The sequence below is a fragment of the Meleagris gallopavo genome, chromosome 3 (genome assembly GCF_905368555.1).
Source record: "Meleagris gallopavo chromosome 3, MGAL_WU_HG_1.1, whole genome shotgun sequence".
Lineage (NCBI taxonomy): Eukaryota > Metazoa > Chordata > Aves > Galliformes > Phasianidae > Meleagris > Meleagris gallopavo.
Window position 1 is genome coordinate 204,864 of NC_139406.1, and position 23,276 is coordinate 228,139.

At 40.5% G+C, this 23,276-nt stretch overlaps 2 protein-coding genes across 3 annotated transcripts in view; both read left to right on the forward strand.

Moving 5' to 3' along the window:
• ICE1 (interactor of little elongation complex ELL subunit 1) overlaps positions 1-13,291 on the forward strand; it is a 34,143-nt gene extending 20,852 nt beyond the window's left edge. For both annotated transcript variants that reach the window (XM_085219992.1, XM_085219993.1), the window contains exons 15-20: positions 1,520-1,688; positions 4,973-5,133; positions 9,106-9,296; positions 10,802-10,908; positions 11,500-11,598; positions 12,421-13,291. In XM_085219992.1, coding sequence (XP_085076118.1) covers positions 1,520-1,688; positions 4,973-5,133; positions 9,106-9,296; positions 10,802-10,908; positions 11,500-11,598; positions 12,421-12,602 — 909 coding nt within the window. In that variant the 3' untranslated portion in view covers positions 12,603-13,291. The remainder of the gene's footprint in view (positions 1-1,519; positions 1,689-4,972; positions 5,134-9,105; positions 9,297-10,801; positions 10,909-11,499; positions 11,599-12,420) is intronic.
• Positions 13,292-15,571: 2,280 nt separating this feature from the next.
• Positions 15,572-23,036, forward strand: HUS1 (HUS1 checkpoint clamp component). The gene is made up of 8 exons (XM_010708219.4): positions 15,572-15,932; positions 16,199-16,326; positions 16,800-16,976; positions 17,653-17,760; positions 18,665-18,739; positions 20,785-20,884; positions 21,221-21,352; positions 22,733-23,036. The coding sequence occupies exons 1-8, from the start codon at positions 15,881-15,883 to the stop codon at positions 22,813-22,815; spliced, it is 855 nt and encodes a 284-aa protein (XP_010706521.2). The 5' UTR covers positions 15,572-15,880; the 3' UTR covers positions 22,816-23,036.
• The last annotated feature ends 240 nt before the right edge of the window (positions 23,037-23,276 follow it).

The following is a 23,276-nucleotide window of genomic DNA, read 5'->3' on the forward strand; positions in this document are numbered from 1 at the left end:
AGCCAGTCTAGATGGGCTCGTAGGCAGCTGTTGAGTGTTTGATCCTACTAATTTGCAGCCCTGCCTTGAGCAGGGGGGTTAGAAATAGGTATTTTTGAGGTCCCTTCCAGCCCAAGTTGTTCTATGAATCAACGAACAAAATAGAAGTTACTGTTCAGCGGTGTCCAAGATTCAAAACTATGTGTAGATGCTTTATGCACACATAAGAAAAGCAAAAGTATTTTATTAATACTGCATTACTCGTAGTGGGTAACGTAAGAGAAGTTTCCTTCCTTCAAAGGTGAGGCTTGATTATTGTTTTTAGCTTTTTTTTTTTTTTCAATGAAACAGTGCTATGTATGATAGTGGTTTAGCCTTTTATTCTGTGTTTATCTTAATTCTGTATCAAGTTGCTCAAGTTAATTTTATTGGAAAAAATTTTCATTATTTGGTGTCTCAGAACTTGGTTGGTTTCAGAGTTGAAAAAATTCACTTTAATTGATGTCATTCTCATGTCATTCTCAGATGATTTGTCTGCAACAGGGCAATTTAGCAGTTGATTTGTGGCAGCATTTTGCCTTGTTCCAGTTCATAAAATGAAATTAGATCAGAATACTGATCTCTCAGTTATCCTCAGAAGGTACATACAGAGTTCTTGGGTCATCTTTGTTAGGAATTGCTGCATTTGGTAACTTTAAAGAAGCAAGACTGTGTCAACCTTCCTTCCAGGTCCAGCAAGTAGCAAGGTTGAGTACGTACTCCTAGTAGGCATATGCACAAAATACCTGCCTAACCTTATTCCCCTCATAAGCTGACTACAGCGTACAAGCCTGGTAGCGGAAGGAAAATACTTAAATTTATCTATCTGTATGTACAAGGGCTGCTACAAAAATAACGCCTCCTGTTGGCCAGTGATGTCAGGGGTAGAAGTTTGTGGTAAGGCTGTAGAGGTTGATCCTTCCTGCCAATATTCTGTTAAATGTTGTTGCTGTGTGATGGATGGCAGCAGAGGGGCAGTCTGACAAAATGACATCTGATGTGGAAGTGCGTATGAGGCACAGATGCGTAATTGAATTCCTCCATGCAGAAAAATTGCACACATGGACTTTCACCAATGCTTGCTGAACGTTTATGGAGGCCAAGTAGTGGTTGGATGGTGCCCCTCAGCAGTGGTGACAGCAACGTTCATCTCCACCAGTAGAGATCTTTATGAGGGCAGATGCGGGTTCTTGTTCATTGCTGGTGAACATTCATAGCTTATGGTAGTGACTGTGATGAAAAAAATTGCATTTTGTAGTTGAGAATTTGCTCGATCAGAAAGTGTTACTGTGCTCTTTGCATTTGTTGTCATTTCCATGGAAATAAATAGAGGGCATTGCTTTCAAAGCAACCTACATAGGTGCACGCAATTACCTGCATTCTTTTATACATATACATGCAATCTATACTCTTACAGGTGGTTCTCTTGTCATACTGTTATAATGCTATTAAATGTTCTCAAATATAGTACAGTCTCATAACTATTTTTTATGCCTTATAGCGTTTAGCGGAGCCATTGCTGCATGTTATTCTCAATAAACTCAAGGCTCAGAAGACGGCCTCGGCTTACAGTTTCAATCAGGCTCTTTGTCGAGTTTATACAGGAATTTGTCGACAGCTGGGAGATTTGGAAAGAGCCCGCCTCTTCTGCTATAGCTTGCTGAAAGAAGGTATAGTGTGTCTTGGAGGTGTTTTTAATGATGTGATGTGTCTATGCTGTACTGTTCCAGAATGATTGTCTGTGAAAGCAAATATTAAAAAAAATCTTACAATCTTACTGTGAAAGGGACGCTTTCCTTAGACCTTTCATCTACAGTATAGAGATACAGACCATTCTAGAAAAAATTTATTTGGTTTCTCTACCTCTGTATCTCTGTATCTCAGCTGGGTGCTCTTACTGGTCTACTCATTTTTTCAAATAAATACTCTGTGCTTTCATTTTTGCCCTGTCATCTCCAAAATGATACTATGATGCCAGGGAATTTTGTACTTTGTGCTTATTATTGTTTTTACCAAATAAGGACTGATATCTGAAATATATATTTTTTTTTAATCGAAACATGTTTTGGCTTAAAACACTGTCAGGAGTTGGACAACAACACCTTGATCAAAACCAGTGTCCTCCTTAATGTTTTGCCATCATCTATTGTCCAAAGCCTTGTTTGGTTGAGAGGTTTTGATTGGTGTTTTTTGTTTTCCTCCATTTGTTTCCATTATCTTGAGTGATAAAGTAACAAAGGTAATTATACATAAATAGTATCACTACTAGCTGAAAACTCTGTAGTAGTTCTGAAACGGCTTCACTTCACTTCAAAATATGTGACCATCTGGAGATCGAAAACAGTATATTGGTATCTGCATGCCAAATTCAGATTAAAAAAATAACAGCTGCGGTGCACTGCAGGGCTAAATGCTACAACTATTGAAGCGTAAGGTATTTGTTTTGTTTCAAAACAAAGATTATGATTTTATTCTGTTCTTAAATACTTTTCCTCCCTTTTTCTCTTTTGTAACTCTTGTTTTCTTACCTGCCTTTCTTTATATCAGCGTCAATCATCATCCTTCTATTTTTTCATTTTATTAGTCTTATTACTCTACTGTGTCAAAAATCATTTGTCATATACTTCTTAGTCTAGCAATGAAGCCTTTTATTTTGCAGTATCTTGGTGCTTTACCTTTTTGTAGGCCCTTACAAATTTCTAAAAGTTCACTTTTTTTCAGGGAGAGGAAGTAAGATCTAGGCGCCAGTAGCTAAGTGCAAACTGTGTTGAGTGATTTTCTATTGTTACTTAGAATTACATAAATTCCTGTTGTGTATGTTCTGTGTTTTTATTATTACTTTTGAATGTGAAGAGTTATAAACATATCTTGAGGGTTTTTTCATTCATTTCATGTAATCATAGGGATTGGAAGGGACCTCATGAGATCATCAGCCCTCCTGCTAAAACAGGTTCCTTAGAGTAGGTTGCCCATGAACGAGTCCAGGTGGGTTTTGATGATCTCCAGAGAAGGAGACTCCACAACTTCTCTGGGCAGCTTTCTGCTGTTCACCTTCAGACTAAAGTTTTTCCTCATGTTTGTACGGACCCTCGTGTGTTCCAGTTTGTACCCATTGCCTCTTGTCCTGTCACAGGGCACTACTGAAAAAAGCCTGGCCTTTCTCATCCATTAGACATTTATAAGCATTGACAAAGATTCCCTTTCAGTCTTCTCCAGGCTAAACAGTCACAGGTCTCTCAGCTTTTCCTCAGGAGGCAGATGCTCCAGGCCCCTAGTCATCTTCTCAGCCCTCTACTGGACACTCTCTACTCTCCCCTTCCATTTTCTCCTGTTTCAGAGGCTCAGGGGAGGTTTCTGGGGAGCCCTGAACTGGATGTTCCCCATGTGGCCTCACCAGAGCGGAGCAGAGGGGGAGGAGAACCTCCCTTGACTTGCTGGCGAAGCTCTTTTTAAGGCATCCCAGGACATCATTGTCCTTCTTGGCTACAGGAGCGCACTGCTGGGTCTTGGTCAACCTGTTACACACCAGAACACCTGGTCCTGCAGAACGCCTTTCCAGCAGGTCAACTCTAACCTGTACTGATGCTTACAGTTATTCCTCACCAGATGCAGGATTTGCTGTTTTTGAACCTCATCGGGTTCCTTTCCACCCAGGTCTCCAGCCTGTCCAGGTCTCACGGAATGCCAGCATAGCATTCTCCTGTGTCGGCTGCTCCTCCCAGCTTTGTATCATTAGCGAACTTGCTGGGGATACACTATCCCTTCATCCAGGCCACTGATGATGATGTTAGACAAGACTGGAGCGATACTGACTGCTTGAGGAACACCAGTAGCTACCAGCTTCCAACTAGACTGTGCTGCTGATCACAACCTTCTGAACTGTGCCAGTCAGCCAGTTCTCAGTCTGCTTCACTGTCCAGTCATCTGTCCTCATGGTTCCTGCACTTATCTATGAGGATGTTGCAGGAGACAGTGTCAAAAGTCTTACTGAAGTCAAGATGGACAACACACGCTTCTTTGCACTCATCTACCCAGCTGATCATGCTACCATAAAAAGCTGTCATGATCATGATTTCGCCCCGGTGAACCCATGTTGCTACTCCTGATAATCTTCTCTTCCATGCTGTAGATGACATCCAGAATTTTTGTATTTGATTACCACTACATTTATTTTGAGGTTTTATTGTCAATATAGTTTCACATATTAATTCTTGCCAGAAACTTGGCAATATAAGAGTGAGCTATGTTTCTTCCATACATCTGTCAGTTTGACTGTAAGTAGTCAGTATTACCTTTTTAGACTTGCATCATTTTTTTTCTTGACTTCCTGTCCATCCATTTTTGTTATATTCTCCTTTCAGGTATTCTGCCTTAAATAACTTACCTCTGCTGTTCTTGTCATCTTCTTCCTTTTTTTTTCTTCTTTTTTTTTTTTCTTCATGACTACCTTTGGCTTGATCCAGTGATCTGAGTATCCATTTGTGACTGGAGTGTACTAGGCAGAATTCTGGAGTGCATGTTTCATAAAAGAGTCCGGTTTCTGTGCTCCAAGACCACTCAGTGAACTAAACAGCAGTAAGAAGAATAAAAGGACACAAAACTTAAAAGACAGAAGAACTGTGGTCACTCTTGTTACTCACCAAAGTCTGGCGAAGCCATGACTGGCCTACTGACTAAAACACTCTCTTTTTGGAAAGAAAAAATAAAAAAGACAATTACAGTGGGAGAGGTGGCTTTTTTGTTTGATTCCTCCCCTTCCACCCCAATTTAAGGAAAGGACTGAGGTGTGACAGTATGACTCCCTTTCACTGGACTGCAGTTGTGGAGTGGCTTCTTCTTTTTCTCCTTGTTATCTTGTTGTGGAATGTACTAGCTTTTAATGTCTGAGTGTACTTTTAACTTGCTTTTAATAAATGTTGAAAACTTATGTTCTCTTTTTTTTTTTTCTTCTTAGACTTTCCAGACTCAGTGAAATTGATTATATTCATCACAAATATATGGCCTGACATATTTTTCTTCCAAGGTGCAATTAACAAAGCTATGCAATTAATTATCAGGCAGAATGCAAATGACAATGTCCTGGCCTGTTTGAATGCCTTTCTCAGCTGGGAGCAGGTAACTTCTCCTTTCACTAACAGTGTCAGCTTTCATCTGCTTTGTTCCCCTTGCAGGCTGTATAAAACCAAGAAGCTTCTGATAAAAGATGTAAGGATGTTCAGTGAATCTCTTATGGAGTTTGTAAAGTTGGTTATCTAAGTCCTATCAAAACACAATGTTTTTTTGGTTCTTTTCCATATTATTACTAATCCCTTTATTAAACGTTTAAGGTAAACATCGATTTTATATTTTAACTGAAGCATTCTTGGACCAGGGAATTGTATGCCTCTGTGGAACTGTGATTTTCTTTTTTTTTCATGTTCCTTTAGGTCATTTCTTGTTTGGTTTATTTTGTGGGGTATTCTTTTGTTTGGTTTTCAGTATGCATTGAGCTTGTCTGTCTTTAGTTGTAATTGGAAGCTGTTTATCACAGTTATTTTCAGGATGAGCGTGTCTCATCTTACTTGTGATCTTTCTGTGAGGTACAATGAAGTAACCACTTATTGCCCTCAAAAATGTTGACAAACCTAATTTCACAAGCAGTTACAATCAAGTTCAAGTATGAGTGCAGGACTTCATGTGTGATCCTGGACAAGTCATTTAATTTCTGTCAGTTTTAAGCAGGCACATATTGCTATCCTAAAAGGAATGTTGCAAAGTGGAAAAACTGGATCATCCTTGATATCAGTAAGAGCAACTTTATATCATGCAGATGAGAAGCTGGAGATACTTTGCTTCTGGATAAGGATTTTGTGTAACAAGGTTGGGTGTTTGCTTGAAAGCTAGTGCCCTAGTTTTGAAGACCGATATTAATACCAGGCTTGCTTGGTGGAAAGAGCTATAGTTCTGTAAAATACCAACTGAAAAAAGTCCTCTTGATTCATAGTTATCCTTTTCTCAGACCTAAGCATGTTGTTTGATATCTGTCATGAAAACTACAAATAGGTTTGCAGTTATCAGCGCGGCCTTTGTGTTATACCCACTGGAAAAGCGTGTAGTTTTTGTATGGTAAGAGTAGAGTTACAGCCCCTGTAAATGCTCTGTTACAGGCCTACAGTGTAATGAGATAGGAGGTTGTGGATTTGTGCATGTTTCTTTTTTGTTTGAATGTATCACAAAGCTATGGAGATCATAGAGTAATGCAGAACTACAATCCCTGCTTGCAAAGGAATTATACTCTCCTTTTTGTTAGGTTATTGCTTTCAATCTTGTGCCAGTAGAGATACGTATGCCTTTGTAAATGTCCCTGGAACCATTAATTCTGTATACTCTCGCTAACTACTTTATAGCTTGGAGCTTTTACTGATGAGAGCTAATCACATCACCCTTTCTTTAAGATTGTTTTTTCCTAGATGGAAATACAGGGACTAATTTCCATTCGTTTATAATTGACAGTGTGTTATAAAAAATCACTTATATAAAAATCACCTGCCTTAAGATAAGCTGGAAGGGAGCAAGACCAATTTGGCTGAATGTGGAGCTTTCTTTGAGAATCAAATTGGCAAAAGAGAGTTTGCTACTTTTGGAAGAAAGGTTAGGCAACTTGGGAAGAGTAGAAGGATTTTGCTATAATTGGAAAGGCAATAGCCCGGGTACAGCTAGGCTGTCCATCATGTAAAAGAGAACAAAAACTGTTACAAATACATGAATAGCAAAAGGGGGACCAGGGAAAATCTCCATCCTTTACTGGATGCAGCAAGGAACATCACCACAAAAGGTTGAGGAAAAGTCGGAGGTACACAACACCTTCTTTACTTCTGTCTTTAAGAATCAGATCAATTATCCTCAGGGTATTCAGCTCCCTGAGCTGCTAGGCAGGGGTGGGAAGCAGAGTAAATGCCCCACAATTCAGAAGGAAGCAGCGACCTACTACTGTGTCTGGACTGTCACAAGACTATTGGGCCAGATGGAATCCAACTGAGGGTACTGAGGAAGCTGACAGAAGTGCTTGCCAAGCCATTTTCCCTTTTTATCAGCAGTCCTGGTCAACCAGTCCCTAATGACTGGAGACTTCCCAGTGTGACACTCACCTCCAAGAATGGTTGGAGGGATGATCTAGGGAACTACAGGCCAGTCAGCCTCACCTTGATATTGAGGAGCAAATCATCACGTGGCATCACATGGCATGTACAAGACAACCAGGGGATCAGGCCTAACCAGGCACAAGACAGGTCCTGCTTGACCAATCTGATTTTCTTCTAGGACTGGATGAGCTTCTTGTAGATGTAGTCTGCATAGGCTTTAGTAAAGCCTTTGATGCTGTATCTTCTACAGCATTTAGGGTTAGGGTTAGGTTAGGGGGTTGGATTCGATGATCTCTGGAGGTCCCTTCCAACCCCTACGATTCTGTGTGATTCTGTGTGTGATTTTCCTGGAAAATCTGAAAACTCTTGGCTTAGATGAACTTACGCTTCATAGGGTTAAAAACTGGCTGAATGGCTGGGCCCAGAAAGTGGTGGTAAATGGAGTGAGATCCATCTGGCAAACAGCCACAAGTGGTATTCCCCAACGGTCAGTACTGAGGCCAGTTCTTTTTCATATCTCTATCGATGATCTGGACAGGGGGATTCAATGCGTCCTCAATAGGTTTGCAGGTGATACCAGGTTGAGTGGAAGTGTTTATCTGCTTGAGGGTAGGAAGCCTCTACAAAGAAATCTGGGTGGACTGACTCAATGGGCTGAGGCTAATTTTATGAGATTCCACAAGGCCAAGTGCTAGGTCCTGCACTTTGCTCATAACAATCCTGTGCAGTTGCTACAGGCTTGGACAAAAGTGGCTGGAAAGCTGTACAGTGGAGAAGGATCTGAGGGTGTTAGCTGACAGCCATCTTAACATGAGCCAGAAGTGTGCCCAGGTGTCCAAGAAGATCAATGGCATTCTGGCTAGTATCAGAAATAGCGAGACTAGGGAAGTGATACTGGAGAGGCTTCATCTCAAGTACTGTCTTTAGCTTTGGGCTTGAAGTACCTTCAGTTGGTACCTGAAGGGAAGCTCCAGGTAGGGTAATGAAATGAGGGTGAGAGGTAATGGCTTCAAGTTGTGCTGGGGAGATTTAAATTGGATATTAATTCAAATTTCTCTGAAATAGTGGTCAAGCATTGGAAGAGGCTGCCCATGGAAGTGCTGGAGTCACTGTCCCTGGAAGTGTTCAAGGAAAGTGTAGATATGGCACTTACAGACCTGGTGTAGTGGACATGGTGGTGTTGGTTTGATGATTGGACTTGATGATTTTAGAGGTCTTTTCCACCTTAATGATTCTGTAATTCTATGATCTAAGTATTAAGATGATCCTATGTGTGACAGAAAAGCTTGTGTAGCATGGAGATTTTGTTCTCAGCTGAAGCATGTCAATTTTAGTGACACTGCAGAATATCCTATTTATATGGTCTTAAGTACCAAGAAATTAAGCAGCCACTATGTTTGTGTTACATGCCTAAATGTTTTGTCTTATTTCTTAAGGTTTTCAAAGGATGTTTGTCTTTAAATTTCCTTGCTTGCTCTAGCTTTTTAAATTTTACGTGACATTTTTCCAGTCATTATTACTTCAGATATTGAAAGTACTTGCTTTGAAATTAAACCCTAGTGAGTAATAATAACAAATTTTAGCATCCTAAAATTAAAAAAAAAAATCTCAAAGCGAGCATGACTAGTGTAATCTTACGTTGGATAAGGCCTCTTCTAACCTTAAAGTGTGGTTAAGAGAAATAAAAATCTCTGAATTGTGGAAGCAGAAGGAAGAGTACGGTTTGTGGTCATGTTTGTTTACTCAAACTGCTCTTATTTAAACCATCAAGAAGAATATTGAGAACTAGAAGATATTAGTTCACTGTATTTTTGTTTGTGTTAAGTCAAGCTCAAAAGTTGAATTTGTGGTGTAAGATGATCTCCAATGGTTGCTGTACATAGTCAGAATTTATTATTTGTAAAGAGTATGGTTCTTTAGGTTGGAACTTTTCATTCATTAAGGTAATCAACTTCTGCAATTCCAGGGTTCATCTTTAGATGCTGGTATTATGGTCTCAAACCTGCTTTTAGAAATGCAGTCATGTCCAAAGGTAGAATTTCAGCTGAATGAGCAGTATGGAGAAGATCTGAGTGACGATGCTTGGCAGTACATATTTGCTATTGATCTACTTTGCTCTCACCTTAAATGGGATTGGACACATGACAATGTTATAAGGTATTGTGGCAAGCAGTTTGTTCAGACATTTTTAACTGTTTTTTTGTTCTTGGTTGGTGGTTTTTTGTTTTTGTTTGTTGGTTGTGTTGTTAATCTTTTTTTTTTTCCCCCAAAACAAGCATCAGATCCTATTTGTAACATAAAAACTTTCAATTTTCAGTGATAGAATAAACCTGTATAATATCTTGACATTTCAAAGGTGTACAAGTCATATCCAAATACAGATGTAAAAAGTCAGTGGAGTACCCTTACGACTTCATGTAGAGATGCAGAATGTTGCAGAGAAATGGTAGACAGGCAGAACTAATACTCTGAACAGGAATGATTCCTCCAACAAGTTAGCTTATACTCTTTGGGTTTAAAACTTTCTTTACATTACTGAGATTTGTAGAAGCTTGGAGCATAGGTCCCCCTTGAAGATTAAGAGACTTTGGGAGAAGGACTTGGGGGTCCTTGGGATGAGAAGCTGGACGTGAGCCAACAGTGTGCGCTTGCAGCCCAGAGGCCAGCTGTGTTCTGGGCTGCATTAAAAAGGGGTGGCCAGCAGGGAGAGGGAGGTGATCGTCCCCCTCTGCTCGTCTCTTGTGAGGCCCCATCTGCAGCTGTGTCCAGACCTGGGGCCCCCAGCACAGGAAGGACGTGGAGCTCTGGGAGCAGGTCCAGAGGAGGGCACTGAGATGGTCAGAGGGCTGGAGCAGCTCTGCTGTGAGGAAAAGCTGAGGGAGCTGGGCTTGTTTAGCCTGGAGAAGAGAAGGCTGCGGGGAGACCTCAGTGTGGCCTTCCAGTACTTGAAGGGAGCGGATAAACAGGAGGGGGAACGGCTGTTTGTGAGGGTGAATAGAGATAGGACAAGGGGGAATGTGTTTAAGCTAAGACAGAGGAGGTTTGGGTTAGATAACAGAATCATAGAATCATCAAAGTTGGAAAAGACCTCTGAGGTTACCCAGTCCAACCATACACTTATCACCAATATTTCCCACTAAATCATGTCCCTCAGTACAACAACTAAACATTTCTTAAACGCAGTGTAGTAGTGATGGCTTTCCTGCCTTGGTGTCTGTTTTACCTCTGTCTCACTCTTTCACAGACACAGACAAACGGGCTCTGCAGGAGTGATGTTTCCCAGGAGCTGGGAAATTAAAGTGGCACAGAATAATGTGTCTAGAGATTAGCAGTGCTCTTCCTCTCTCTCCGCTCTCTAGGAAGCTTTTCACCCAGAGGGTGGTGAGGCACTGGAACAGGTTGCCCAAGGAGGTTGTAGATGCCCCGTCCATCCCTGCAGGCATCCAAGGCCTGGGCTGCTGGTTGGCGACCTGCACACAGCAGGGGGTTGGAACTGGATGAGCACTGTGGGCCTTTGCAACCCAGGCCATTCTATGATTCTATGAATTAAAGATATAAATGGAGTTGGGGAAATCCATGATAAGCAGAAGAATCATTTGTTATTGTATAAATACCTCCCCCTCATGCAGTATCAAATTTTCAAATTAATTCATCTTTCACAGCAAAGTGCTTTGGCCTTCTATGGATAAATGGATAAAGAAGAGAAAAGACCATGAAACTGCACAATCTGTTCCTGATAGTATTATAGCATTAACACTCAGGCTAATTGGTAAGTAATCTAAATTTTTCCTTGAACTTCTGCTTAATGTATGTCCTTGAAAAATGTCAGATCAGCATGGAAAGTAATTTGAAGTATTATTGCTTTTTTTTTTTTTTATTTCCTCGAAAGACTTTCACCTTGAAAGACAAACTGTTGCGATCTCCTGCAAATATTTTCTGTTTGTCATCCTGTGAAAAGCATGTAGTTAGGTTCTGAGAGATGTTACTATGATTTCATGACAGTAAATATTAATATGTTTTATGTATTTAAAATGAAAACATATCCTTGGTAGCTATATGTTTTTATAACAAAGTATATAAGATAAGGCTTTACCACTTGCTAAGTTAAATTCCTTCATTTGCTCTCTAGATGGCGTTCAGCGTAAATAGATGAACTTTGGTTTCCAGTAGATGTTTTTAGTTACATAATGTTTAACAGAAGTTGCATTCTTCAAGAGTTTATTCTTTCAAACTGTATGAAAAATACCTTGGGATCTATAGTCAGAAGAGGAATAGGACTACAGTTGTTCCCAAGACAGATGCAGTAACAAGAGGGAGGATTTTGGGTTTTTATTTTGTTGGGTTTTTTTTGTTTTTTCAGGTCGATTGGGACAAATAGGTTTGAAGGAAGGATATCTTTCTGCTGTGAAGAATATTAGTTCTGTAATTGGACTGTTTGTACAGCATGCAAAAGAGGAAGGTAATGTCTGTTCAGAAGAACTTTAATATAAAATCTGCAATAAAACAGAATAAGCACAAATTAGGACATTTATGCCAGAACAGCCTGCTTGTGCAATTTTATGTTAGTAAGGAACAGACAGGTTTCTGTTTGAGTCCCTGGCTCTTCCAAAGATAATGAAGCCTGGCTATTAATATTTTTTTCAGTCAGGGAGCTACTTGGAGGTATTTTCAGACAACTTGAAATTATTCTGTTTCACCTAATGTACCAACTGCTTCAGAGTACATTTTGAACGCAAGCAAGAATTGTTAGTTTGCTACCTGAGCAACTCGTACTGTTTTGAATTCTTGACTGAGACAAAGCAAGACAGGAAGAGCAACAGAGATGTGCAGTACTAAGTTATTCTGGATACTGAGTTCATTTTGCAGTGAAACGTTCACTGCTATGAGGGAATTATTTGACCTACAGCTTCTCTCTCTTGATCTCAGGCTTTTCCACGTAAGTGGATGGACACATCTGTAATTGTCTTTTTCTGTCTCTGTGTACATCTGTTTGTTCTCATACAGTTTAATCACCCTAAACTAGAGTACAATTACTGGATGCTCAAATCCATCAAATCGAAGCCCATTGAATACTAAAACCCCGCTGAATTCGGAGAACTGGGAAGTGCAAGTATAAAATGAGATGTTAAGGAATTTTTATGCAGGCTGTCTTCTTGCTATTTTCAGGCTGTAGATATCTCACCTGTTAATGTTTTTATTCCAGTTCTTGAACTAACAGTTTCCCCCCAGAATTGCTGCATATTCAAGTTGATAGAAGCTAATTCGTGTTAACTTTTTGCAGGTGTTCCATGGGGTGTGCAGCTGGCGGCCATATATTCACTGTGTGACTTGGGTTCAAGCAATCCAGCTGGTATTGTTGGGGCCATCCATGCTTGGAGAGCAGCAGTTCTTAACAGCATCCCTTTTGCGGTCACAAGAGGCTTAGCTGAAGTCAGTTCTTTGTGTAAAATGGACCTACCCTAAAACATAGTTAAAAGATCCTGTCTGAAGAAGTGCCGTACTTTACTAAGCAGAAATTGGTTCCAGATAAGAGCAATACAAAGTTGTATCTTCTTCTTAAAAGAATGTCTGATCATACGAAGCAAGCTCAACTGTTTTATTTGGCTTTTCTGCTTGAGGGCGGAGTTTTAAAAGAAGTAAAAAGGCTTGCATTTCCAAATAACTCATCAGTGCTCTTGAAAGCCAGTATGGTTTTGATTTCCAAGACATTTCTGGCTTAATGTCAATAATGATCGGTAGTTATTTCAATTGGGAGCATGGGCATTTCGCTACAGCAGAAGACTGAGCCTGGCTGAAACTTGGCTCTATTATTTTGTACTATATTTGTAAAGTAGTTGTTCAGATAGCAGAATTTTGCCCAGATTCTGCTTTATTTTCCTTGAGCAATTTCATCAACTTAATATTAAATACTTGTGTAAAGGAGGTAGAACTTGTCTTACAGTCACTTATAGAGTAACAGAGATATGAAATCTCTGAACTTGTAAATATGGTATATCCTGATAATGTGTTTTTTACATTTGATATTGTTCCACTTGGGGAATTTTGTGAATGTAAATAGAAAGTTGGTTCAGAAGAAGTTTAAACTTCTAATGATAGCTTCACTACACCCTCCATTTTTTTATCTTCCATAATAAAAGAAGTAAACACTGTTATGTTCTTGTTGATCTTTTCAAATAACACACTGGGAATGAACTGTTGTTTCTAGTTTAAATAAGTACTAATTTGAGGGGAAGAGTTTTCAGTGGGATTGTCTTCAGTCAGCTCAGTATCTTTCAGTTGCAGCATTTCAATTTCTTCCGGATCTTGTAAGTCTTTCTGGCACCTGAGGATCAGATTCTGTTTATTGGTCCTATAAGTGGTTTCCCAGTCGCTTCATGAGCCACACACTCCCACCCTTTTTCCTGGATGTTCTGCCTTAGCAGACAGCTCTTTAAAGAAAGAGAAATTCTCCCCTTCTTGATGTTCTGCTTCACTTAGATGCTGCTATCTTCAACAGAGTATGCACGCTCTTTTTGGTATTGCCTGTAGTACCAATGCCTGATGCATCATACATTAAGTTTAGACACCAGCTTTAGCTTATTCTGCCTTTCCAGTTTGTTTTTGCATCTACTTCACATTGTCTAAACCTACTGTTTCTGGTGTGAATGCAGTTTAGTAAGAACCTCTCTTGAATGTTATGCTTCTTATTCTAGACTTCTTGATAAAGAAAGCCTAAAGAAGTAAGATCAATTTACTACTGTTTCTGAATGTTCATTGGAAATGTAAAATCATGGATTGGAATAGCTGGTATTGATAGTTCAAAAACTGTGTTTTGTAAAATACAAATACTAAGTTGTATAGTTTGTGTCAATATACATTTTATACAAAATGTATGAGTATTCTGTTTCTAAAGAAATTGCTCTACATTCTTACTTATCTCTCTATAGAAGCAAGTTCTTAGTCTGACTACACTTTAATAGTGTTTGTTTGCCAAAATAATCTCTATTTGGGATGACTGACATGTAATATACATTCTTTGTATGTGGGAGAAAAAAAAAGAAAGCAGACGTTGGAGGTTTTCCAATAGGAATTCAAAGGCACAATAAGAGGCACATTCCCCCCAAAACTGTGCTGTGGTCTTAACAACAACAACAAAAAAGCATATTTCTGCATGGTTTCACTTCAGCGTAAAGAATCTTTCAGATGACTGGGATGACTGCATTGGTAGAGTCAGACTCCAAGGAGCTGTAAAAATCACAGTGCTTATCACCTCCAGCTTTCACCGAAGGTGCTGATGGTAGCAGCATTGGCAGCAGGAGTAAAAACAAAGTTGAATGTTCTATACCATCATGAGCATCTGACCTTTTGGCTTGCCTGGGGCTGCATACACAAAGGTTGCTCCAAAAGTAATGCTTCCTATTTATTTCCATGGAAAATTATGACTAGGTCAGGGCACATCTTTATTTGCACTGCTTCTTATGACACTTATTTTTCTGCTGGCTTGCGCGGTACCTGCTATAGGACTTCCTATATCATGTGACTCAGGTCACAGGTTAAAACAGTTTATAGTAAGCATCATAATCTCCTCCCTGTTGGCTTCGGACCAATCTACAGTAATTAACATTGTAATGAACTCCTCACCTTGTCTCTGGCCTGGCTAGCGACAGAGAGTTCCAGTTATAATGTTTCTGTAACAGGCAACTTAAATAATGGGTTACAAAAATGTAAAAGCTTAACAGTTACAATCTCCACCCTTTGTCATTTTGTGCCAGGCCATAGGTCTTAACCTTGCAATGAACTCCTGCCCTTGCCCATGCTCCAGTCTGGGCTTGATCACTGGCAATACTTGCTTGGAAGTGTGATCCCGTCCCTCTACTCTGCCCTGGTGAGGCCTGCATCCAGATCTAGAGTTTTTAGCTCAGGAGAGGAAATTCTGCTCTGAGGCAAGCTCTTTGACCTTTGGAAAAGCAACTGACAAGGCTCCACTTCTGTGTGATTCTACACAGGCAGATTTTGCAATGGTTTCTGTCACAGAAATCTGGGAATTAAACTCACTAACCCTAATGCTGACATTACTGCACTGCAGCACTGGGTGCATGGGGGATGGCACGGGTTGTGTGCGCTCAACATGTGAATATTCATACAATTTCCATGAAGTGCCTGCCTATTCCTAGAATTGCTATACATATTAAAATCTAATATTACGCCTGCACTATGTTAATACATGGTTTTGTTAGTGATCCTGAAGTTCCACTGGGAGTTGCTGTCTACCCAAATGGTGTGTGCTAAATAGGTCAGATCCCATATTTGATCAGAAAATTATTTATTAAAAATCGGCTTCTGGCCAAGCTTCTAATGATCACATCGACCTTGTTATGGTGCCTGTATTATCACCCCTCCTCACGGCTTGTGGAATGTTAAGACTCTGCTTTCAGAACGGACATGTCCTGCTGGTCTAGGAAAACAGCCCTCCACAGGTAGAACGTCGGTTTGCTGAAGACTCTCAATTAATTGCCGAAGACTCAATTAATTGCCAGGTGTCGCTTCCTCACGATGCAAGGTGGCTGAAATCGTTGCTTCTCGCGTAGGGCTCGGGCCAGAAGCCGCTCTTTCCCAGGCCGTAGTGCTGCCGGAACGCTCTGCTCCGGTCCCGCCCGCACCGCTCCGGGCTTTCCGTCCGACCCTCGCTTCCCGCCGGCGCAAGGCCTCGTCCCCGCCCGTAGCCGTGCAGGCGGAGCGGCGCGCCGTTGCCGTTTGTCGCTATGCGTTTTAGGGCTAAGATCGTGGATCTCGCCTGTCTCAACCACTTCAGCCGTGAGTATGCCGGGCCGAGGGTACGGGACGGGCCGTGCCATGGCTGAGCGGCTCGGGCTGCCTTTCCCGAGGACGCGGAAGAGGAAGGGCCGCGCTTGCCGGCGGTGTCTGGTCGCTGTGCCGCGGGCGGGGCAGCGTGCAGCTGCGCGCTTTGCCGTGTGTGCGTCCGTGCGGTGCTTCTGTGGCGATTTCGGCTGCAGAGGTTTCTGCCCTGCCGTCGTGGTACACAGCACGGAGCGGTTCTGCTGTCCCCTCCGCCCCGGCAGGTGTAATTAACACGATCGCGAAATTAGCCAAGAGCTGCACCCTGCGTCTGACAGCGAGCAAGCTGTACTTCATCCTGTCCGACAGAGTGGCTAATGGAGGAGTCAGCATGTGGTGCGAGCTGTGCCAGGTAAGCCGGGGAGGTTCGGCCCTCACGGCATTGAGAAGTAGTGCCTGCAGCCAGGTGTCTTTTACAAGGCGTTGTTATAAATCCAGCCCTTACCTGAGGCGTCTCAGACCTCTCACGCCGCTCAAGGCAATCTGTCTTGCACCAGTGCCTTGGAGCAGTGCAGGGCTGGTGTTTGTTTATGGCTGACGCTGCTTTTCCTCGGTTGTCCGTTCTAAGTAAGGACCCCATGTGTGCTTGGCAAGGGCCTGCCCAGAACTGGAAGCAGTAAAGTGTAACTCACCCCTTCTAGCATGTATTTTGAGGTGCTGGGGGAGAATCTGAAGCAGTGGGTCTCCATCTTCACGTATTGGTTCCTGCAGGTGGTGCTGGGCACAGGATACCTGCTGTGACCAACTAAGGGCTGTTAAGTCAAACTTGACTTTTTTTTTTTTTTTTTAAGTTTGCTTTGTTTTCTCAAATTTCAAACCTTGCAGGGGAATTTCTTTGATGAATATCAGATGGAGGGAGTAGCTGTAGATCACAATGAAATATATTTAGAGCTCATGCCGGAGAACCTGTCAAGAGCATTAAAAACTGCCCAGAGTGCAAAGGCAGTGAAGATCAAGTTGACTAACAAACATTCTCCCTGTCTCAGAGTTGCTGTGGAGCTAGTAAGTGCAATAATGCTTTTATCATTATTATGTTAAAATTGTTCAAAATTAAGTGTTTTTCTGTAGATTGAATTGTAGCTTTGGTAGTCTTTGGTGTAATTCTAGAAAAGGAAATGAAGAAAAATCTTGGCATTTTTCCCCTTATTGGCCTTTCCTACCATCAAGGTTGGTAAAAGATAATACCAGAATTATATTTTCCAAAAGACAAGAAAGGAGTGGGGGAGGAATGAAAGCCATGTGGCCAAAACATCTTTGTCCGATATCTTTGTCACCGACTACCTTTCTCCATTTCTTCATTCTCTACATTTTCTGTGGTCTGTTGTCTTCTTATTGAAGCTCTTAGGTGCAAGAGGTTTTGGTGTAGTCTTCAACTCTTTGGTTTGCTGTTACTTGTCTTGTTATTCTGTTTCAAGTAGCAAGATTTTTGTTGTTGTTGTTAACACTTCTTCATGGTTTAAGGTTAGCTCATAGGTACCAATGATTCTTAAACTCTTCTGAACTCAAAATCAGCTTAATAGAGAACCTGTGGAAAAATGCAAGCTGTGAAGTCTGTGGAGAAACGGAACTGGGTATCTGGGGGTAGTTGGATCTAGTTTTTCCCAGTCTGGGTCTGAAAAATTTGGATTCGGAATTGAACCTGTTTCTTACTTAAAAAACATGCTCTGTCTCTCTCAAGCCGTCCTTATCAAGCAGCAGTAGGATTGTGACACATGACATTCCTGTGAGGGTTATTCCCAGAAGACTATGGAATGACTTCAGAGAGCCCAGTGTGCCAGACTTTGATGTAAGCCTCTGTTTTTATATTTCCTATGGAGTGAGAAGTCTTATACTGCCATGGGGTATACTGGCAGTGGGTTTTGGAGAGGAGAAGGGGCAGAAAAGGGAAAGCTAGAGGTTTGGAGAGGTTACATCTTGATAAGAGCCCCAAATAAGTAAAAATGGAGCAGATAGTAGTAATTTGCTGCTGCATTATTTGGGATGGGACAGTGGAGAAGCAAAGGACTCGCATAGCTTTGTACACAAGTGTCTCCAAAACACCTAAGGTTTGTGATTACTTCATATGATTTAACTGCTTAGGTACCACGTACCCCAAATAATCTGCTGTGTCTGGAATTTCTAGCCTACCTGACAGAGATACTTGTATGTTTTTCCTTCCGTTCCTTTTTTAAATATCCTTTTTATATCCTTTTTAACTTTCAGCAGAACTGCAACAAAAGGTCCTTGTGCAAATTGTGTTCCTATTTGAGGATATAGTTCTCTGTTACCTCCATAGCTAAGATTATTTCAAATCAGAAGATGTAAGACACAGTAGAAACTTGATGCGTTCTGTTATTTCAGATTTACACTGATGTGGTTTCAAAGGTGATCAGCTGTAGTAACTTTGACTGCTCAGTCCCACAGATGTAGGTTCACATGAGACTCTTATCTGTCCTCTGTTGTCAACGTGGATTTGGGATTGTGTGTCTGGAGCAATTGCTAGAGGGATGGCCTGTTACTGGAATGGGAGAGAGTTTTTTTGTTCTTGGATTATTTGCTGAATTTAGTTAAATATTGTGTTCCTTCCACTCAGTGTGTAGCTGAGGTGTCCAAAATAAGGATGTACTTGAAGGGAAAACTAGAATATTACAGATAAAATACTGTCATGACTATGGTTGGTCTTTTTTTTTTTTTTTTTTTTGTCTTTCTAGGTCAGTATTTACCTACCAGCGCTGAAAACAATGAAGAGTATTGTGGAGAGAATGAAGAATATCAGCAATTACATTGTAAGTTGAGGCACTTAAGTCTGTGTCTTACAAACCTCTTGGCTGTAACACTTCTTGTTTTCCCTGGTGCCTGAACTGATGCCTCTGTTATATTTTGTTTTTTGGATGGGATGGATTTTGAGTTAAAGGTACCTGAAGATTGTGTAGGGGCTGAAGAGAAGTGATGAAGGGAATGATGGAATTTGTTTTAGGACTGGCAGTGAAGAGCTTGTCCAGGACTTCCTAGAACATCCTCTTTTTTTGCACTGAGTTCCAGAAAGAACATGATATTATGTTGCTGCATAATACATACAAGTCGGTCTTTACAGACGGAAAGAAATTGCAGTCTTTCATGAAGTTTCATGAAGTGTGCTGGACACTTCATAGGTGATTCCATTAAAAAGAATGCCCTATTAAGTGAGTCCTTTTTTTTTTTTTTTTTTTTTTTTTTTTAATAAATGACCTTTTGGTGAACTTGAGGTATGGTTTGGAGGAAATTCTTTTAATGGTTCATGGATGTCAGCCTGTGCTTTAAATTCTGACACGGTGAGTTTCTCGAGGCTGGTAAGCCTTTTATTGGAGGAAGCTTTGTGCAGGAGGTCTAAAAATGGATTTATTTATTTTTTGTTTGTTTATTTAGTTTCTCCAAAACTGAAAGTCACTAAAATTTACTGGCATTGTGAGTAAGCAGCTATAGAGCTTTGGAAAGGTTTTGGAACTGTACATAACAATTTTGATTAATGGGATTTTTCTTGTAAATATGGAGTCCTGAAATTGGGTAGTTCTGTCTTACGGGACGTGGAAGGGTTGAGAGGTAAATGCTGGCTTTCTGTCATTTTGAAAATGGCAGTTGTCACTCATCTATTTGCATGACATTCTTCAAAATCTTCTCCTTTGTAGTAAGCCTTCTGGAATTTTATTTTTCCTCTCTAAATTTCTTCTCTTGTGTCCTCTATGAAAGTGCTTACATGCTACAAAAGCACACTGTGTAACTGCTTTGTTTTCAGAGTTGATAATCTCTTACCACACAGGATAGCTATATGATGGGATTGGTCTTTGGTGTGTAGCAACACTCAGAGGAGGTAGTATATCAACACAGGTCATAACCTTCTTCTTGAGTTCCTAACCTCCAAAGTGCGTTTATAGTAAAACTAAGTAAAGCTTTGGGAAATACTTTTGATAGCTGTAAGGGAAGAGACAGAGTATTCTCACCTTGTACATGCTTTTCTTTATTAACAAATAAAAATATGAAGTGTCACAATTATTTATGTTAGATGCGCCTTGGTAGTAAATTTGGTCAAGATGAGTGCTGCAAAAACTGCTTTCAGAAGGTCTTTCAAACAGTCATTGGTCTTTCTGTGTGCATCTCCCATTCATAGGAATTTTTGGTTGTCAGCTGAGCCTCTGCAGAAGTACTGAGAATTCTACTGATCACAGAAATCATGTGTGTGGATGTGCATTAGTAGTCCTCTGATTTGTCTAAGATAATATATTGCCTTCTTTTGGTAAGATACCATTTTCAGGATGGAATTTGAAAACTTTCAGGATATTTCTAGGGTTCCTCGCTTTCCCAAGTCCTGCTTGGAGTTACTGCTCCAGTGCAGCTAATACTTGTTTTTAACACTTGGAAAGCAACTGCAGATTAGCTCCTAGTGCATCCAGTTTTCTGTATGTGTTGCATCAAGTGTGTATGTGTCTTTCTGTTTGTTGAAAAGCTAGAAGATAATGCAGCAAACGTTCCCTTCTCCAATTTCAGCCTCTTGTTTCAAAGAGCCTCTTGTTTTATCTTAGCACGTGGACTTTCCAAAGCCAAAACTTACTCTACAAGTAACGGTGAGTAGTTAAATTATTCTCTTCATAGTTTGAGGGAAGTTGGTTTAGGATCCTTCATGTAGCAATGATAAGAAATGTATTCTGTAGCTCAGCATTCAAATATTTGAACCGTATTGAAAATATGCAGTTGAGCTGTGAAGGCACTGAAGCACTTCTGGAAGCTTGCATGGAGCATCACATGGTTCTGCAGTGCAAAAGTGACTTGCTTAAAATTGATTGTATTTGTATTGCAGGTGATTGAAGCAAATTTGAGTGGAGAAATGAACTTAAAAATTGAAACTGATGCAGTATCTGTAACAACACATTTTAAAGATTTGGGAAATCCTCCCTGGGGTAAGTTTTCCTGTTTCTTTCCTCTTGTGTCTGATCTCATTACTTAAGTACTGTCAGTAGTACCTACCTTCTGTTAGTACTTAGAAAATACTATCAAATCCTTTGAATTCTTCAAATGAAACCTTAAAAAGAAAGTGTCCAATTCTCGTATTTGTGGGGCAGATCTCTTCCAGTAATTTTGACAACTTACTGGAATAGTGGGCTTCCACTTTCTTGCAGTGCTGTTGCTGATAAGCAGCCCCTCTGAATATCAACTGTTCTGTAATTATCAGGCGCATCCTTCTAAGTTTTGAAATCTCTTCTGATTTTTTTTTACTAAGTGTTGTGTTCTTTCAGCATCAGAGGATGGATGTCAAAGCTCTGCTCAAGGCAGAGATCTGCAGAGCATGGCTGAAGCACGCATAGACATCAAGAAGTTGCAGCAGCTGCTTGTAGGACAGCAGGTCAATCCCACAAAAGCCTTGTGCAGTAAGTTGAACCACCCTGTTTACAAACTCTGTTTAAGGAAGGGATGTTTGCTGTGCTTGTAGTCTTAGGTGAATAATAAATCTTCTGCTCTGTCACTTTGAAACTTTGCTGTTTTTACTGCACCTGAGAATTTCTAATGTTTCTGGGTTTAGTTAGTGAGCATCACGTTCTTCAGGAAGAAAGAAATAATGCTAAAAGCATTTAGCCAGGACCTTTTAAAAGTCTCAGTACTCAGACTGAATAACAGTATCATGGAGTATCCTGAGTTGAAAGGGACCCACTAGAATAATCTACTCCTGGTTCCACACAAAACTACTTAAAAAATTAAACTGTATGTCTGAGAGTGTTGTCAGAACACTTCTTGAATTACAGCAGGCTTGGTGCCATGACCACTACTCTGAGGAGCCAGTACTTGTGCTCGACTGCCTGCAAGGAACTTTTTCCTAACCCAATCTGACCCTCCTATGATGCTGCTCCATGCTGTTCCCTTGGGTCCCATTGCTGACACCAAAGAGATCATGAGGAAGCTGTAGGTTGCCATGAGGCCTCCCCTCAGCCACCTCTTGAACAAAGCAAGTACCCTCAGCTGTTCCTCGTGTCTTGCTGTCTAGATCCTTCACCGTCTCTGTTGCCCTAACATCTTTATTAACAAATGTTTTTAAACCTAGGTGAGTGGAAAAATTCTTCATTTCTCCCCTCAAACACAATTAACTTTTTTTTTTCATAGGCATTGCAGATTAGTACCGGACTTACTAATCATTAGTGGGTTTTGGTTTTTTTTAATTGCCTTTGTTTTGAAGTTAAACTGATGTATTTCAGAGCTGAATTGTTTCTGGAAAGCTGTGGTTTATGCTGGAGAAATAGATTTACTGACTTTCTTTTTCCTCTCATGTGCTTTCTTACATCCAGAACCAAATTGATTCTGATACCAAAATGCTTTTTACATAGCAGGTGTTTCTAAGCATTGAAAAGGTGTGTTCCCCTTAAGCAGAAGTTATACAGGGGTTTATATGTCATTTTGATAACTTTGCTGCTTTGCTCATGGACTTCTGACTTTATAAGAGCATCTGTGCACTTGTATCTTACATCTGTGGTTTAGTGCAGACACTAGGGGCTTCCCAGGCAAGATTAAATTATGGGTATAGCATTATATGCCTGTGCTTTGTGTGTTTTCATTTTGGTATCAGCATTCATAGGCTTCAATAACCCTTAATAGGCCCTCAAGTACTTTAATATTGTATGTCTGGCCATTCTCTTTACTTCAAAATATACTTTAAAATGACATCCTTTATCAGAAGGGATGTTGTGTTCTTATGGTGGCATTCTCTAAAGTATTTGCTTGCTTCAAACTGGATTTGTGTTTTTTTTTCTCTTTAACAGATATCGTGAGTAAAAGGGTTGTCCACTTTATCTTGCTCCATGAGGATGTTTCACTTCAGTACTTTATTCCAGCACTTGCCTGAATATTTTGGAATCACAGCCATTTTCCAAGCTGAGGCCTTTCCCACAAAGTGGGATAGCAACTTACCTTGGTGTTGTCTGTTTGGTTTATAAATACATTTGTGATCTTCTGTAAGATAGGGTTGGGTGGTGGGAGGAAAGGGGTCACTATTCTTCATTTAATAAAACTTAAGATGTAATCCAACAATTCAGCCAAATAAATGCTTTATACTGTTGTTTTGAAGCAGTTGACACCTCTGCTTGTTGAGTCACTGGATCTGTAGAAATCTCGTTCTTCTTAATGATGTGCTTGTCCGCTTCCAGAAAGGACAAGGGAGGATGGTTATTTCTTTGTTTTTTTTTTTTTTTTAATATGTGGACATTCAGCCTGTGGATATTCAAATTGAACGTTTGTACTCTTTCAGAAAAGAAGACGGTTCTGGGTGTTACGGTGTGGTACAGCCAGGAAGGCGTTTACTGCCCA